This window comes from Phymastichus coffea, unplaced genomic scaffold (genome assembly GCF_024137745.1).
Source record: "Phymastichus coffea isolate CEN01 unplaced genomic scaffold, Cenicafe_Pcof_1.1 PCOF00135, whole genome shotgun sequence".
In the NCBI taxonomy this organism is placed as follows: Eukaryota; Metazoa; Arthropoda; class Insecta; order Hymenoptera; family Eulophidae; genus Phymastichus; species Phymastichus coffea.
In genome coordinates this window covers 542,139-558,513 of record NW_026706946.1, presented here as the reverse complement: position 1 = coordinate 558,513, position 16,375 = coordinate 542,139, and the positions used below count along the sequence as shown (strand labels likewise).

General features: G+C 44.4%; 3 protein-coding genes across 19 annotated transcripts in view; 2 read left to right on the top strand and 1 right to left on the bottom strand.

Moving 5' to 3' along the window:
* The first annotated feature begins 183 nt into the window (after positions 1-183).
* Positions 184-12,281, top strand: LOC131671772 (protein O-mannosyl-transferase TMTC1-like). Its single transcript, XM_058948480.1, has 9 exons — positions 184-450; positions 4,275-4,515; positions 4,587-5,715; positions 6,424-6,538; positions 6,653-6,738; positions 7,714-7,958; positions 9,517-9,657; positions 9,747-9,831; positions 10,106-12,281. Exons 1-9 carry the CDS (start codon positions 365-367, stop codon positions 10,435-10,437), a joined length of 2,460 nt encoding a protein of 819 aa, XP_058804463.1. The 5' UTR covers positions 184-364; the 3' UTR covers positions 10,438-12,281.
* On the top strand, positions 12,199-14,838 carry LOC131671799 (uncharacterized protein DDB_G0271670-like). The gene is made up of 2 exons (XM_058948523.1): positions 12,199-12,246; positions 14,524-14,838. Exons 1-2 carry the CDS (start codon positions 12,199-12,201, stop codon positions 14,836-14,838), a joined length of 363 nt encoding a protein of 120 aa, XP_058804506.1.
* LOC131671771 (cell adhesion molecule Dscam2) overlaps positions 14,743-16,375 on the bottom strand; it is a 53,896-nt gene continuing 52,263 nt past the window's right edge. For all 17 annotated transcript variants that reach the window (XM_058948471.1, XM_058948472.1, XM_058948473.1 and 14 more), the window contains 2 exons: positions 15,673-15,730; positions 14,743-14,970 (listed from right to left, as the gene is read on the bottom strand). In XM_058948471.1, the coding sequence (XP_058804454.1) occupies positions 14,892-14,970; positions 15,673-15,730 (137 nt within the window). In that variant the 3' untranslated portion in view covers positions 14,743-14,891. The remainder of the gene's footprint in view (positions 14,971-15,672; positions 15,731-16,375) is intronic.

Sequence of the window (16,375 nt, the reverse complement as noted above, 5' to 3'; positions counted from 1 at the left end):
GTGGAGCAGGCGCACAGGGGCGACTGGCTACGTGCGCGCGCGCTCGGGAGGATTGGGTGAGGCTCTGGGTCGCCGGTGTGCCGCGCGCAGGAAGGCTGGCTGCGCAGGCGCTCCGCGGCAATCGATGCTGGCTGGCTATAAAGCTCGAGGCTGCAAGTGGGCGCGAGCCAGTGTGTGGTCCTTGGCTGGCGAAGCTGTCATCGACGAGTCTCGCGAGCGGAGTGCATGGTGTCCGCGTCGAGGCACGGCGGGCGGGATCCTCGCGCGCCCGGCGAGATGAGACGCGGCCGGGCGTGAGCCTCCCATCGCCGAGAGCCGGAGCTGCTGCGACTGGCGCGGCGAGCGCTCGACGCCGACGCTCATCATGGACGGACTGGCTGTTGCTTGCGCACTCGTCGCCGCCGCGCTCTACTGCAACACCTTGTTCGCCGGCTTCGTCTACGACGACAGGTATCTGGCCCCGTGCCCCATCGATTTTCAGCGGCGCGCCGTCCGCCACCTACGAGCGGCCTCGGCTCTGCTCGGTGGCTGACAATTTGGCGACGCTGCGCCCAGCAGAGCCACCTTCTCGCTATGGATCGCTCGTGGATTACGGCTGCGCTCTCTTTTTATTCTCTTTTTATCGTCAACTAGTCAACTACGTCGCGGATTCCAGTGCACGATCGTGCCTTTCCGTTTCCGTGTGCGTGTGTGCCTGCAAGCGGGGGATGCTGCTCACGTATGCACTCGGCCGGTCTTCGCAGCATCCGCGCGCCTTCCAACTCCGGAACCGAGCAGCTTCGGTGCTGCGCATTTTCATAACGCTTTGGGTTATCTCGGAATTTGCGCGAATTTCAGCGGCTGCTATGTACGTCGTGTTTTATGAAAATCCAGCCGAGCAAAGTAATTTAACGAAATATTTGCGTCTGCTCGTACAAAAGTCAGCATAATATGGAGCTTCTCTTTCGCGAAAAAGTTCATCAACCCGTGTTTACGTATATTTAAAGTGTCGGTGTGCGTGTGTGTGCGCGCGCGAGCGAAAGAGATTAAAAAAGCCCGAGTCGGGGAAGCTCCAGTTGCGCGAGACGCGCGTTTTCTATTCACATAATTCCGGCGCTTTTGTGTGTAAAGGGCAAAAGAAAAGGGCCTCTCTTCTCTTCTCTTCTCTCCTCTCCTCTCCTCTCCTCTCCTCTCCTCTCCTCTCCTCTCCTCTCCTCTCCTCTCCTCTCCTCTCCTCTCCTCTCCTCTCCTCGCCACTCTTCTCTTCGCGCGGATTAGAACGCGCGCGAGCGGTCCACTGCAGCTCGTTTTTCATTTTAGTATATGAAATAACTCGGCTGTGAAATTCAACGCTTCATGCTCTGAGAATTTTTGCGCCGACCGATACTTGATGCTATGTGTCTGCGTATAATTTCCTCTTCGTGTATATGAGAATTTCGCAGGGAACCACAAAGTAACTTGAAAATACTTCTGGCACCTTTTCTAGTCTTTCAATGTCCTTCAATCGGTCGAAGAAAACAACGCCAATTTTCATGTTTTTCTTTAACTTTATAAAAAACGAAAGTCGATCATCCAATGACCTTAATTCAGTTACAATTTCGAATTCGTAAGGTTTGGCACACGATGAAAACCATATTTTGCTTCATTTCTGCTCAAAACCTCGACTCTTTTGGAACTTTGAAAACTGCAACAGTACATAAGAGCTCAAATTTAATGGAAATACAAAGCTGACTCGTTTTCAAAGCTTTGCAAGACTTGAAATGTTGGGCCAAAAATGAGAATGCTCTGTTCCTCGTATTTTCATCTACAGTAGCATTTCAATTTTAAATCGGAGTAACGTTATTTATGCTTTTCTTCGTTTTTTGTGAAATTTCCAAAAGCCACAAGAAAACCATAAAAAATTAGGTTTTTATTTTCATTTACGACAAAGGAGTTCGTTTTCGTCGGTTTAACGCCCCCGTGAGTCAGAATAAATAGGTGTCATGAGATAAGAGGCAAGTATTCTGAAACTTTTAATACAATGCACAGTGCCTGCATGTAACTCGAACATTCAAATAAACTATGTCGACATTTTTCCGTGGATTTTCTCATTTATACGGATCGCAAGAAAGTAACGTACGCACGCTCAGTCAGTTTCTTTGTCGACTGTCATAATTAAAGTTAGCCCGTCAATGTTTGCTGAAGAAGAATCATGCTTTGATTGAACGAGAGAAGGGTGATGTTAAATTCATTAATCGCGTTAATTTGGCACACTCGATTATGTATAACGTTCAGTGTCCTTGGAATTTCACGTAAATAATTCATTGATTTCGAAATTAAGCAACTGCATTGATATAAGCTGGTGTGAAACCTTGTAATCAGGGAAATTAATTACATTTTATATAAAGCACGCCTGCTTCGCACAAATCAAAGCAGACGACTCGTCAAGTTCCGATCTGTGTCATAACAGTCCAATTATTTTTCAATATCATCGTAGAGCGAGCGGGGGAGGGAGAGTAATAAGCAACACACGAGCGTGGTGGGGGGGGGGGGGGGGGGGGGAGTCAACTTTGCTTCGCGAGACAAAAATAACGAGGAATTGGATAAATTTTTTTTCGTGCACTGCTGAAATGTCCATTATTCCTGTATTCGCACTGCCACTTGATAGTTCAATAATACGAAAGCAATTTTGAGAAACAAACTTGACCATGTTCTGAATAAATTTTACATTGAACAGACTTTCTTATTGTATATCCCTTGTTCTTTTATAATTTGGTTGATTTCATGAGCGAGTGTTGCATCGAGAAGGAGTATTTATTGAAGAACGGGTGTGCTTGTTTGGTTTGGATAATGGCTGCATTACTTGATTAATTGATCGTCTAATACGCAGCCGCGATAATTAACAGGTTGATGCCAGATTGGTGTACTGCGCAAAAATCAATAACGACAGATAAATTATTCGCGCACTATAAATTTTAATGAACTTGGCCGCGTTGACCGACACATTTGCTATGATGCGTGAACGCTTATTTCTTGTTCAGCCGGTGCCCTGCGCGCTAATTAAAAAGTCTTCAACTGCGAAACTAACATTCGGTTTCATCGCATAATATTATATATATATCCCTATTGCGCTTTTTATATACTCTTTGTATCAAAGCTGGCTAACTTCTAAGTTCCGAGTCGAAGAAAATTCAATCAGTTCTGGGTTCTCACCGTTCGCGCGTTCAACAAGCTAGCTATCACGTGCAGCAGCAATACTAATCCCTAAACCAGTCGAACGACTATGCACAATCGGATAAGTTGTAAGTCACCTACTGTATGTTCTTGTGAAATATATTCCCAGTCGAGTACGCCAAAGGCACTCTGATATAGGCCAAGTTAAATCGACCAAATGCCTAATCGCTCGACTCGTTCGTTCGACCAATTCGTTCGGCTCTCGAATCCATAAAACGTGTTAGAAACAAGTTTGATGTAACATTTAAAAGTGTCTGTCAAGCATAAATAATTTAAGTCCGATATGTATTTTATATGGCCAATTCTACGGAAGCAGTGCATCAATTCCACTCGAATTTTTTCGAAGACTCAAATAGCGTTCAAACATAGTGGTCTTTAACAATTGCTTCATCATATTATTCTATGTAGTGTTATAGACCGGCGAAAGATTTGCTTTTTTAGAAGTCCTGACATCGATATCAACGAACACTTCACTTTAATGGGTTTCTCGTGGATTTTTGGAATTTAATAAAAGACTATAGGTGTCAATAAAGTCTAAGTTGAAATGTTGCCGATATTATTGAACTCTGAAAAACCTGGAAATACGTGCAATTTCGAACGAACGGGAATTTGCCTAGGATCGATCTTAAAAAAATAGATAGGCGCTTGTCGGCGCACATTTCTCTGATTTCCCTGATTTCTCTGTCCGAAACACGCAAGACAGCTGGAAAGAGCTAGCGGCCGTGGTAGAGCAGTTCGTCAGCCGTCAGCCGTCAGCTGCGCACACACGCGATACCTGTTGCTGCAAAGTCCCGTGCAGCGTGCAGCGTGCAGCGTGCAGCGTGCAGCGTGCAGCGTGCAGCGTGCCCCGTGACCCGCGCACGACGCGCGTGCGTCCTCGAGTCGTCTCGCACTTGGAACGCCGGTGCGGGCGAGCGGCCAGATCGCATTGATTTTCGGCGAAAAGCTACCGGGACGAGCAGTCGTAATTCACGCCTGCCCCTTGTCTAAAATGCGGCCGCGTTCTTCACCGCCTGCCGCGGTCGATACTCGCAGCTCGCCGACTGACTGTCCCGCTTCGCGCGTTCGATGATGCTTTGCAGGCGAGCGATACTGACGAACGGCGACCTGAAGCCGACGGCGCCGTGGACGAGGCTGCTGGAGAACGACTTCTGGGGCACGCCGCTGAGGGAGCCGGGCTCGCACCAGAGCTATCGGCCGCTGTGCGTGGCGACCTACCGCTTGAACTACCTGCTCGGCGGCCTCGAGCCGCTCGGCTACCACCTGGTGAACGTGCTGCTGCACGCGAGCTGCACGGCGCTCGTCGTGAGGATCGCGCGCAAGGTGAGCGCCCCCCGCCCCCCGTCCCTCCTCCCCGAGCAGGGCGGCCTCACGCAGCCGGGCTTGGAGCGCAGGTGCTGCCGGGCGAGCGACTGGCGCACGCGATCGCCGGGCTGCTGTTCGCCGTGCACCCGATCCACAGCGAGGCGGTGGCCGGCATCGTGGGCCGCGCCGACCTGCTGGCGTGCCTGCTCGCGGAGGGCGCCTTCCTGTCGTACGTGGCGCACCGCGAGCACGCCGGGCGCGGGCTCCACCTGGCGCTCAGCGTGGCGCTCTCGCTGCTGGCCACGCTGGCCAAGGAGACGGGCATCTCGGCGCTGGCGCTCTGCCTGCTGTGGGACTTCAGCCGCAGCGAGCTGGGCCTGGGGCGCGCGTCCTCCTCCACCGTGCTGGCCGGCAGCCTGGCCATGCTCACGCTCGGCCGGCTGCGGGTCGGCGCCGGCCGGCCGCCCGAGTTCGCCAGCGCCGACAACCCCGTGGCGCGCCACCCGTCGCGGCTCGCGCGCGGCCTCACCTTCCTGTACCTGCCCGCGGCGAGCCTGGGCATGCTGCTCTGCCCGTGCACGCTGAGCTTCGACTGGTCGATGAGCGCCGTGCCGCCGCTGGCCTCCCTCGGCGACCCGCGCAACCTGCAGTCGCTGCTGCTCTACGCCGGCCTGGCCGGGGCGCTCGCCTGGGCGCTGCGGGCGCTGCGCCGCGAGCGCCAGCCGCCGGACCCGCCGGCGGCCTGCTACAGCCTGCCGCGCTGCCCGGTGTGCGCGGGCCGGCGCACGGCCGGCTGCCACACCGACAACTGCCGCTACGCCAACAACAACAACGGGCCCGTGGCCGAGTGCCACTGCCCGAAGAAGAAGGCCGCGGCGCCGAGGGGCCTGCCCGTGCCCTCCAGTCTGCTCACCATCCTCGGCTTCCTCGTGCTGCCCTTCCTGCCCGCCAGCAACCTCTTCTTCTACGTCGGCTTCGTCATCGCCGAGCGGATTATGTATCTGCCGAGCATCGGTGCCTGCCTCGGCGTCGCCGCTGCCATTTCCGGCTCGTACAAGTTGGCCAGGAGGAAGGCCGCCACCAAGACTGCCAGGGCCATCCTCCTGCTCACCGGCTTCTTGCTCTGCTGCATGGCCGCCAAGACCATGAGTCGGAACGTCGACTGGTACAACGAGGAGAACCTCTACCGGTCGGCGCTCAGCATCAATCCACCGAAAGGTTGGTTGGTCCTCTCCTCGCTGTGTTCCAAACACATTCAAATCAATATTTACATTTGATTTCTTACGATACGCGAGTGACGGCATGGTTCGTCAAATTTATTAATTCCTCGGTGCGGTATGTAGTTCTCAAGCAAACCAAGAAAAAAGTCTAGGGAGTAATACAAAACCAACGAAAGAAATCGCGACCGAACATTTCAATCGATTCCGCGAATAGTCTGATATTTCACACACAGCTAAATGTTTATCGCTTTAATAAACTCTTATCGAACGAGACATCCTCTCGTTGATAAATCGTCGGCGTCGTAAATAAGCCGAAAATTGGACGTTTTCATTGAATCTTGGTGCTGTTGTTTCGTACGAGAAAGAAAAAGCTCGCTCATCGCCCAACAAATGATATTCGTGTAGATTTGCCTGCAAGTTGGCTCGCGACCGGCCGTGAAAGGAAAATCTGCCCGCGTCATTACTCAGGAGGGTGTGCGAGCGAGGCGTCGAGAGAAGAAAATTGGGGGAGACGACCCAATTAAGATTCGACTGTGCGTCGCTTATCTTATCCAACGGCTACATCGAAGAAATAAAGGGGGGTGAAAGAGGAGGAGGAGGAGGAGGAAGAAGAGGAGGAGGGGGAGGAGAGCTACAGAGACTTAATTAATATCGTGGCGTGGAAATAACTCGAAGCGATATGTTTTTTTCTTCTTCTCTGCTTCAGCCTACGGCAATTTGGGGAGTGTGTTGAGTGCTCAGGGTAGGACCGACGAAGCGGAGCTGGCTTTCATCGAGGCGCTTAGGCATCGACCGAACATGGCCGACGTTCACTACAATTTGTGAGTATAATATATGTTACCATTTTTTTCTTTTCGCTCTTGCGAGAGAAATGTTTTCCTTTTGCTCCCGGCTTGAAATAACGAGGGATTTTGTTTTTTTTTCTGTTTTTCTAGAGGAATTCTGCAACAAGGCAGGAAGAATTACGAGGAGGCGATTTTGAGCTATCAACGGGCTATACATTTTAGGCCTTCACTCGCACGTGAGTTGACGCGAAAGAAACCATTCAACTATTAATTTTCTCAATGAAACTAACTTTTCCAACTCAAGTATTTGCGTTGAACATATCTTCAGGTCATTCGTTACAATCAACAATTACTTGGCACGTCGTAGCACAGTAACAAAAAGCGTTCGTGCCTACCAAGCGCTTATGCAAAGTCTTTGCGAGTTCACATTCTTTCGTTTTTCTTTCAAATCATTTCAACTCAAGAGAGATTACCTGAATATTAACAGACCTATAATAATATTGTTATAGATATGTTCGAAAACAACGATGAAGGACGTAACGTCGCTACAATATTAGTACCGAAAGTAACCAAGTTACAAATCATTTTCCATTTTAACGAAAGAGAAAAGTAATGACTTTAAAAGAAACTGCAACGACGTTACTACCTGGCACCGCTAGTTATTTACTTGAGATCAAGAATATTGTTAATATTAATTAAGTTGAAATCTATTAAGCAACTGAAAGGTGAAGATAAGAACGAACGTAAAGCTAAGGTTTGTCTGCGTATTTTCACTTACCGAAGGAGCGCCATGATGAAAGTATTAGTAAGATTATTCTATACGAATGACTGGTAGAAAAACAATAGAGTTATAGATAACGCGAGACTGCTCGAACGTCACACTTTGGTAACAATGGCCAAAGTAAAATTGAGAGTTGCAGTCGTATATTTCATATATCAGCTTCCATAAGCTACGTTGAGTTTGAGTCGTCGATATTTCTAGCCACTATACGTATAAATCGTCTAGCCTTTATCGTCTCTCTGGCGACAACCGTTAGCACATTGCATTCCCATGGAGAATGAAGCGAACTCCATGCCGTTTCCACTATTTCTACTTGGACACGTCCACTATCAGATATTTTCTCTCGCAGCTTGTACATTATTAGCGGGTGATCCGGCTGCTTTAATAGGGGCATTATATCTACTCTAAAATGTGGCCTGACCATTTGCAGAGGCGTACGTGAATCTGGGCGCGACATTGGTATCAGTGGGTCGCGGCAGCGAGGCTGTTGCAGTACTGAAAGCCGGGGCGTCGATCGATGGCTCGGCATTGAAGGATCGCAAAGCACACGAGACCGCGCGAGTTCAAGCTCTCGTGCAACTTGGCTCTCTTTACGCCGAGCAAGGCAGACCTCACAAAGCTTTGGCTTCCTATCGGCAGGCACTGGAGATGCTTCCCGAAAATTATCCACCACAGGTGAGTTACAAGCTTCGCTCGCCTTATGCTTCTTTTCTCGGTGAAAATTAGTTGGCAATCGAGAAATCCAAATTCTCGGAAACTAGTTGGATCGAATCTAATGTGAGAATAGCAAAAATCAATAACTACATTTACGTTAGCTAAGATTCTGAAAATATCCAGTAAATTATTCGTTCATTTCCGTTCAAGTTTTTCAATGAAATAATTTTCCTTTCATAAAACAACTATTACAAGTATTTCCAACTCTATAATTATTATTATTACTTTATAGAAGCCACTAATGATATTGTTACACCCTCACACTCACACAGTAACAGACATAATTGGTATTTATGAAAGAATGAAGGAGAGGAGCAGTCGCTCCAGCCGAGATGATGACTAGTAATGACCTGCGACTTCCATTAGATTCGATCCGTCGATCTCTTTCTATTTATGGTAAACCAACGGATTACCAGGCAGTTTCTTACTTTTCTTGGATTCCATTTTATTTTATTTTATTTTTTTTCTTTTCATTTCGTCGTATCGACGATATCACATTGCTAACAGGTCGTTAGCCTGATTGAGTTTCGTTAATAAACTCCTGTTCTTGATTCTTTTAAAAATAGTAGATGTGTTTAATATTTTGTGAGTATGAGAGAGTAAGAAACCGTCTAGCAGCACGATCGACCAGCACATTAAAATATTTTTATCACAAGACAAACATGTTATTTTTAATAAATCTTGTCGCTATCGCAAAATAACCCACAATATCGGAAAATGGGGCATTAATAGATTTGTCTTTTTATGAGTTGCCTTAAATTTCTAATAACAGATGATTATACATGGGCCACTACGAATTTCTTTGCGCGTTATTCGGATCAATGCTTCTTCGTATTTCGCGTGATTTTCAAAAGCATTGCCTCTTGCTAGTGAAAGATTCGTATTTTTATCGAGACACATCTAATTCGCTTTTATCATGCGCAAGAAATGTTACTTATCGTGATGGTCGCTAAGGGGCAGTTCAGTAAGCTGAAACTGGCTTTGACTTTCAGTGTCTTCCAAGTTTACTATTGAGAAATATCAAATTAAAAGAAAAATAAAAATTGGTTAAACGAGCCAAGATTATTGGGCCAACAAACGTTTTTGATAGATATAATCTTTGTTGCAAGAAAAACTTAGGAAACATCGGAAGCGAGCATGATTGCGATTTTTGCCGCAATCAGAAGGCCTCGATTTTAAGGGTTTTATCATAGCCGCCAGAAATTTATAATAAGACATATCGTTAGTTGGTTTTCTGGCTGGATGTGTTGCAGTAACGTCCGCTATATGTCAAGCGACAGTCACTTGATCGTTTGTTTCCAAGACAAGTGGAAATGAAGTTACTGGCGCACGAAAAGTCGAAATGACATAGATGAACGAGCAAAAGCTAATGAAATTAGTAAGGTTCCGAGGAAAAAGGTACTCGTAGCAGAGGCCGCGACGCATTATCGTCGAAAAATGATAAATTTTGAAAGGAAACGACTTGGTCCGGTTTCATATGGAAAAGTCAAGACAGTCGTGTGTGCGCGTGTGTTTGCAGAGCGTGTACAATTTGCTGGGCGAGACGCTGTCGCAGCTACATCGGTACGGCGAGGCGGAAAAGTGGTTCCAGGCGAGTCTTGCCAGCCAGCCGGATCACGTGCCAGCGCACATTACTTACGGCAAGCTTCTCGCTCGTAACGTATGTACAGCGCGCGGATATCACGCGCCGAGGCTTTTGTCTGCGAGAGCCGCTAATTGAGAGAGTGTGCTTTTGATTGTTTGTTGCAGTCGAGTCGAATCACCGAGGCGGAAAAGTGGTTTCTGCGTGCTCGCAGACTTGCGCCTCAGGATCCTAGCGTTCATCATCATTATGGTAAAAGCTTGCTACATCTAATTGTTACTTTGCGCGAGTTTTCCCGACATTTCCAAGTATATCTCGCGCACTGCAAATATAGACAGAGCCAGCTGCTCGAATGCGATATTTGCAAAACTCGATATGAATTTCATTGAGAACACAGCTAATTAATCGCGTGCGCAGTAGCTTGCAGTTGCTCGTTTTCGATACTTGGACACGTCTGTCTCGTCTGGCTTGATTATTTTGGCCAAAAGGAAAGAAACGAGGACGAACCGTACGTATCTGGTTGAAGGTCTGTTCCTGAGCGCGCAAGGCCGCATGATGGACGCAGCCTCGGCGCACCTCGAGGCGGCGACGCTGTCGCATCGCGACTACGAGCTGGCGGTAGCCGCGGCGTCGGCGCTGCGCCGCGCCGGCCGCTGCGTCGAGGCGGAGTTCTGGTATCGCCACGCGCTGGGACTGAGGCCGTACGAGGCGCGCAGTCACGCCAATCTCGGCGCGATACTCCACCTGAACGGCAAGTACCGGCAGGCGGCCGCTGCCTACCGCGAGGCGCTGAGGCTGCAGCCCGGCGACGCCACGACCATCACCAATCTGCACAAGCTCGCCGCGCTGCTCGCTTAACGACCGCATTCCGCTGGCTACGCGACCGGGGCGCACGGCGACCACGGCAGCTCATCGCTGGACCTCTCGACGACCTCACCACCTCTTTTTTCATATTTTGATATAACGTACCTCGTACCTTTCATTAATCTCTCGGTAGATCTTTGTGCGCAAACGCTATTTCTAGCCTCTTTCTCCGATTGCGAGGCTCGCCTTTCGCCGCCGCACTTCCTTTTCTTTCCACTCGGCTGGAGTGTCGACGCCGATTCCAATTCATCCCATCCCCTGCAATATCCATTGCCATCCAGACTTTTCTTTTCCTGCTTTCTTTTCATTGCCGATCATCTATGCTACGACGAGCATCCGACTTTACGATATATATTTACCATTTTCTTTTCCCCAAACTTTCAAACTATACGGCTTTGTCCTTTATTCTCTTTCATAAATAATAAACCTTTCATCGCGGACATCGATAGTAACTTCAACTGACGCGTTGCGCGCCACGCTCATTTCGTCTTTCTTTCGTGTCGTAATATCTAATCGGAATGTGATTACTTGTAAGGAGGACTTGTTACAATTTCGCACTTTTCAATTTATCTATTTATTCTCTCCGTACGAAAATTGTAACAACTAAATATATGGCTTGTGCAATCATTCGGTAAGTTTCTATGTAACAAGTCAAGCGAATGACGATATTCTATCATTTATATATATATAGATATATATATATATATATCTAACACATATGTTGTCTTCCGATAAAAGCTTGCATTTTTATCTTCGTAGGAATATGTTAAAATGTGGTACGATGCGTTATATGAATACTCAAGCAGTCTGTTGAATTTTTACGAATATTTATGTACAATCACTTTATGTATTTTATTACACTTGACATTTTGTATCGATAATCTAATTTTTACAAGTTTCTAGTTGGTTGCAAAACAATCATTTGTTAATTGTCACACTGGTTAATAATCGATGCTTAGGTTTCTTCTTGTTGCCAAAACAAACGATGTTATTTATTGGGTAAGAACTTTTTGCGATTCGATATTTTAGATCAGTAAGGCATAATTGATGAACGTTCAGATTGTACAATAAACAAAAGAAGAAAAATAGTACGTAATTTTAAGTAGCACCTAAAAATTTGTTATATATTTACAACATAAGTATCGTGTAAGAATTTCGACTATCATTCATTGATATTTGCGAATAATGCCAATGAAAAAAACAATGCTTCTTTTTTAAAATAAATAAATGATCAAGAGTTGAATCCGACGATGATAATTAACTCGAAGTGAGATTGCGATATGATAAACGAAAAAAAAACATAACTTTACTGGCTTGCTACCAAAAGGATCAATTTTGTACATATACATAAGCGGCAAGAAAGCCGACTAATCATATTTTTTTCGCGATACTAAACAATTTTTTATATAACTGAATATACTTAGTCACAGATAGCGCAAATATGACAAAAAAAGGAAAAAAAAAACAATAAAAAATACAACACACGCACACACACGCGCGCGCGCGCGCACGCGTAATGAAACTATTTATCAACGATTCTTCGACCGACGAAACGAGTGAAAATGTGTAATTGTATTTTAAGGGTATGAACATTCGCTGCGACTCATGCTGAAGGATAAAAAATATTTCTATTTTAGCATACCGCTACTGTTTCTGTGTCTGAATCCTGTCGTTCTTCCTTTCGAAATTTGTACTGGAGACATGTACATATAAATAAGCGAATAAGAAAGAAAATGAAAATCTCATAATTGAAACATGTTCACCATCAATGCGAAAAGACTTATTGAAGATTGTAGAAAGAGGGTGAGAGGTGCTGACAATAAAAAATGAGTCCTTAAGCTGGATTTCGATTGTTTGTTTATTTAACTTCAAATTAGATATTACAACTTTGGTATAAAAACAAAGTAAATCACACTGCGTTATGAAAGAGATTACAAGTAAAATTGATCAATAATTTCAATAATTTTATTTGTTTTCTTTTGTCTTCTTGCTATTGCATATTTCATTATTACTTATTGGAGATCGGGCAAAATCAAGAAATCGAACATGCTTGGCAATGATTATACGTGAGAATTTTGCAACATGCATCATACGTTTTTTTCGTTGTTAGCATACTTAAAATAAATTATAATATACACGATTATACGAACATCAACAATTGTAAAAGACAAAGAATAGAAGTAAAATGATAAAAAGAGGTACAAAGATTAAAGAAATTGCTGCGATTTGTCGTTTCACGAAGCGGACTAAAATGAAAAAAAAATAAATAAATTAAAAAAAGTAAAAAAAGAATATATCCCACAACGAATGACAAAGAGACATGATTAATTACGCGGACACAAGCGACTTGCACGAGTTGTATTTTTGCCTTTTAGCTGTATAATCCACTCGTTTCCTCTTTTACTCTCACGAGCTCATATTAACTCATAGCTGTTGTTTCTGCCAGCTTATTTCATTATTATACAATTACAACATTTAAAAGCGACTGCAGGAAACGAGATCGATAAGCTTTGGTTTATCCAGTGCGTTCATACCTTTCTTTTGTTCCCATACACTCAGAGCAGATACTCACTGTGATATTATCATTTTCACGTTCCGTCATAATCCCCGCAAGAATACAAATTCGCGCGACAAGTCGCTTTAGCAAGGATGCGGTTACGTTTACAATCATTATGTATATTTATATATATTTATATCGTGAGTGTGGATTTCTTATTTTGTTTGCTTTATTTATTACTCCATTAATACGTAAGCCGAGTTGAACTCCCGCTAAAATCGCGCTCGTTCCACCTTTATTTTCTTTAAATTTAACACTAGACACGAAAAAACGGATCTTAGAGAATTAGGGGCAGTGTGTAATTGTGTGCACATGCATTATCTGCCTGTGATTTTGTTTATTTTAATAGCTTATACCACGTTCAATCGAATACGAGAGAGGATATTAGTTTGATTATCCGTTTAGATACGGTTTGGAAGCTTGATAATTGAGAAAAGTGCAATTATCGAATCAAAATAACACGACACGATATTATTTAAAAAATGCCGGTAATTACGTGCACGTGCTTGGTTTGTCTTTTACGGTCTGTATAATGTGGGCAGTGTTATAATATATGATAGTTTAGTTGTCATTATTTGGTCTTTTCCACGTTCAATTAAAAAGCGATGGCACACGAAGATTAAACGAACAATTTTACTTTTTATTTATATTTTTTTGCTCTTACGACACCTAGGAATATCATTGAAGAAGTTTATGTAGAGTTTGTTTTACGATGTGTATTTGCGTGTTTAATGCAGGCATGTCTTTTGTTTTGTTTTTAATTAGTTCATCATAAAAACGAAATCTATGAGGCTCGCGTATCGCTAATCGGATACACTCGGCTCGCGACCAATATCCGTCCGCCTTATACCTAACTACGTAGATTCATTAATAGATATACATAGTACTTGACCTACCGTCGGGTAATGTTTGCTTTCTCTTTATTTTACTTGGCTTTTCATAATCACCATCACTTATTTTCGTCGTAATTCTAATATACTCGGCGCACGTATCTCGAGCCCGTATTCTTGCACAACCTCTCGCGGTAAAAGTCGGTTTGTTCTGTCGCGCGCGCGCCCTTTGCCGCTTTCTTCGCCAATCACATTTGCTCCGGCCTTCCAGCCTGTCAACAAAGTCGCGCGCCAAATGATCATTAAACTCATGCCGCCTTAAATATTAAAGTCATCGATTCTCTTGGCTATGGCTATCACGGTAGCCCTCGCTTTATCCGCTTTTTCTTACATCGATTAGACTTCGCGTGTTTATTCGATCTACGTTTACTTGTTGCAATTACTTATTTAACTTTCGCTCGCATCTTTGCTTTGTGCTACGGAGTTGATAGATGTAACGAGGGCTTACGAGTTGTCATTAATTTAGCGTGTATTATAATATACGTGTATGTATGTGTTTATGCGTGTACGTGTTTATGTGTTAAGCTACTGCTTTTATTTATTACGGACATCGACAAGTGAAAAAAGTTGGCAGTTGAGGACAGTCCGGTGAAAGCTACAATCAGTTGTTTCGCCGATCGTTTTCAATCGTAGCACTCATTATCATCGTCGTCGTCCTCGTCGTCGTCGTCGTCGTCGTCGTCGTCGTCGTCGTCGTCGTCGTCGTCGTCGTCGTCGTCGTCGTCGTCGTCGTCGTCGTCGTCGTCGTCGTCGTCGTCGTCGTCGTCGTCGTCGTCGTCGTCGTCGTCGTCGTCGTCGTCGTCGTCGTCGTCGTCGTCGTCGTCGTCGTCGTCGTCGTCGTCGTCGTCGTCGTCGTCGTCGTCGTCGTCGTCGTCGTCGTCGTCGTCGTCGTCGTCGTCGTCGTCGTCGTCGTCGTCGTCGTCGTCGTCGTCGTCGTCTTCATCGTAACCGTCGTCGTCGTTATCTTTGTCCCGGTCGTTGCAGCGCCAACTTCTTACAGGTTACACTGCCACAGTATCGTAGGGTGTGAGGAGTCCTGAGTGGCTGCTAAAGGAGCTGTTTTGCTTGGCTGCTTCGTTTCTGCGAAAAGAAGATATCAAAGGCATACGATCAATAGATGTTCTTCTCCATCTTCTCCTTCTTAATTATCTCATTTATTTATCACTATATTCGATGACAGATCAACATTGATATTTGCAAGTGGAAGTGGCATTATTATTCTGATGTTTGCCGCCGTCGATGATTACAAAATAATCACAGGCATGCATCGTGACAATGATGTGCGTGAAAAAATATAAGATAATACAACATAGATTATGGCATGGTCGAGTAAAACCTAAAACAATTTCAAGCGTCATGCCTAAATTAAGAGACTGACGAATGAACAACAATGAAGCAGTGATGATACGTATGAAAAAATGAAAAAAAGGCAAAAGACATGTACATATGATATTTTTCCATTACGACTTACGTGAGTATGGTATGATATACGATGTATGTAGCGTCCGATGCTCGTTATTTTATTTATTTATTTATTTATGTTTTTCAAAGCAAAATTTTAGTAGCTCGTCTAAGCTTTGATTTACAGTAATACGCAAGTGGTGAATAATATATGTGGTCGAACAATTTAAAAGAGAACGTGAAAGTTTGTTATTGACAATGGATTAGTCACGTGACAAGTGATTAAAACGTTCCTTTTTCCACCATAAAAATATATTTTTCCATAGATAGTGAAAGAAGCAACGTATTTACTTTAATTCTCGTTAGTAGTTGGGTACTAACCTTTCGATGAGTTTACGCATCTCCTCCACAGTTTTCACATCCTTGCCATGAGGATTTCCTGTAATAGCAACAAAAACACATACCATATTGTCACAACGATACTACTATGGATATGTCGCATGCGCCCAATCTCTTTCCTGGAACAAAATTACTCTTTCCTTACTCTCCCACACATGCTGCGTATTCCCGACATGGACATTAGTACACTTTTTTCTTTTGACAATTCCAACATAAAATTTTGCTATTAAGACAGACAACCAAATGAAAAGAAACGAAAAAGAGATTGCAGCTAGGATCTATATCTAAAGATGCGATATTGTTGGTTTTTTACTCATTAGTCGACCAAGCAGTCTAATAATAGTTCATGCAAAACAAAAATAACAACAAATAATAGCTTTTCAAATAACGGCGGCTGTAAATATACTTTTTTAATATATCGATATAATATGAAAGTAACGATGTAAATACTGGTCGTATACCTACTTTTTAACCACAAATATTTTTCATAAAATCTTGATTTGCGTATTTCAATAGAGTGATAAAATAAAAAAAAATGAAAGCTAATTTTGATGGTATCGAAAGTTAAAAGTGCTATTTTCTTTGATGATATAATATTGAAGAAGTCAAGAAGTCGAGGTAAATTAATCCAGTAATATAAATCTTCAGAGTTGTTCAGTGCTTAACCACTTGGAAGGACAGTGAA

Excerpts from the sequence above, each read along its gene's own strand:
- LOC131671772 (XM_058948480.1), top strand. The coding sequence starts at position 365 with ATGGACGGACTGGCTGTTGCTTGCGCACTCGTCGCCGCCGCGCTCTAC. Across the intron at positions 451-4,274 it reads GGCTTCGTCTACGACGACAG|GCGAGCGATACTGACGAACG; the intron begins GTATCTGGCCCC and ends GATGCTTTGCAG. Across the intron at positions 4,516-4,586 it reads TCGTGAGGATCGCGCGCAAG|GTGCTGCCGGGCGAGCGACT; the intron begins GTGAGCGCCCCC and ends CTTGGAGCGCAG.
- LOC131671799 (XM_058948523.1), top strand. The coding sequence starts at position 12,199 with ATGTTCACCATCAATGCGAAAAGACTTATTGAAGATTGTAGAAAGAGG. Across the intron at positions 12,247-14,523 it reads TTGAAGATTGTAGAAAGAGG|CACTCATTATCATCGTCGTC; the intron begins GTGAGAGGTGCT and ends TTTCAATCGTAG.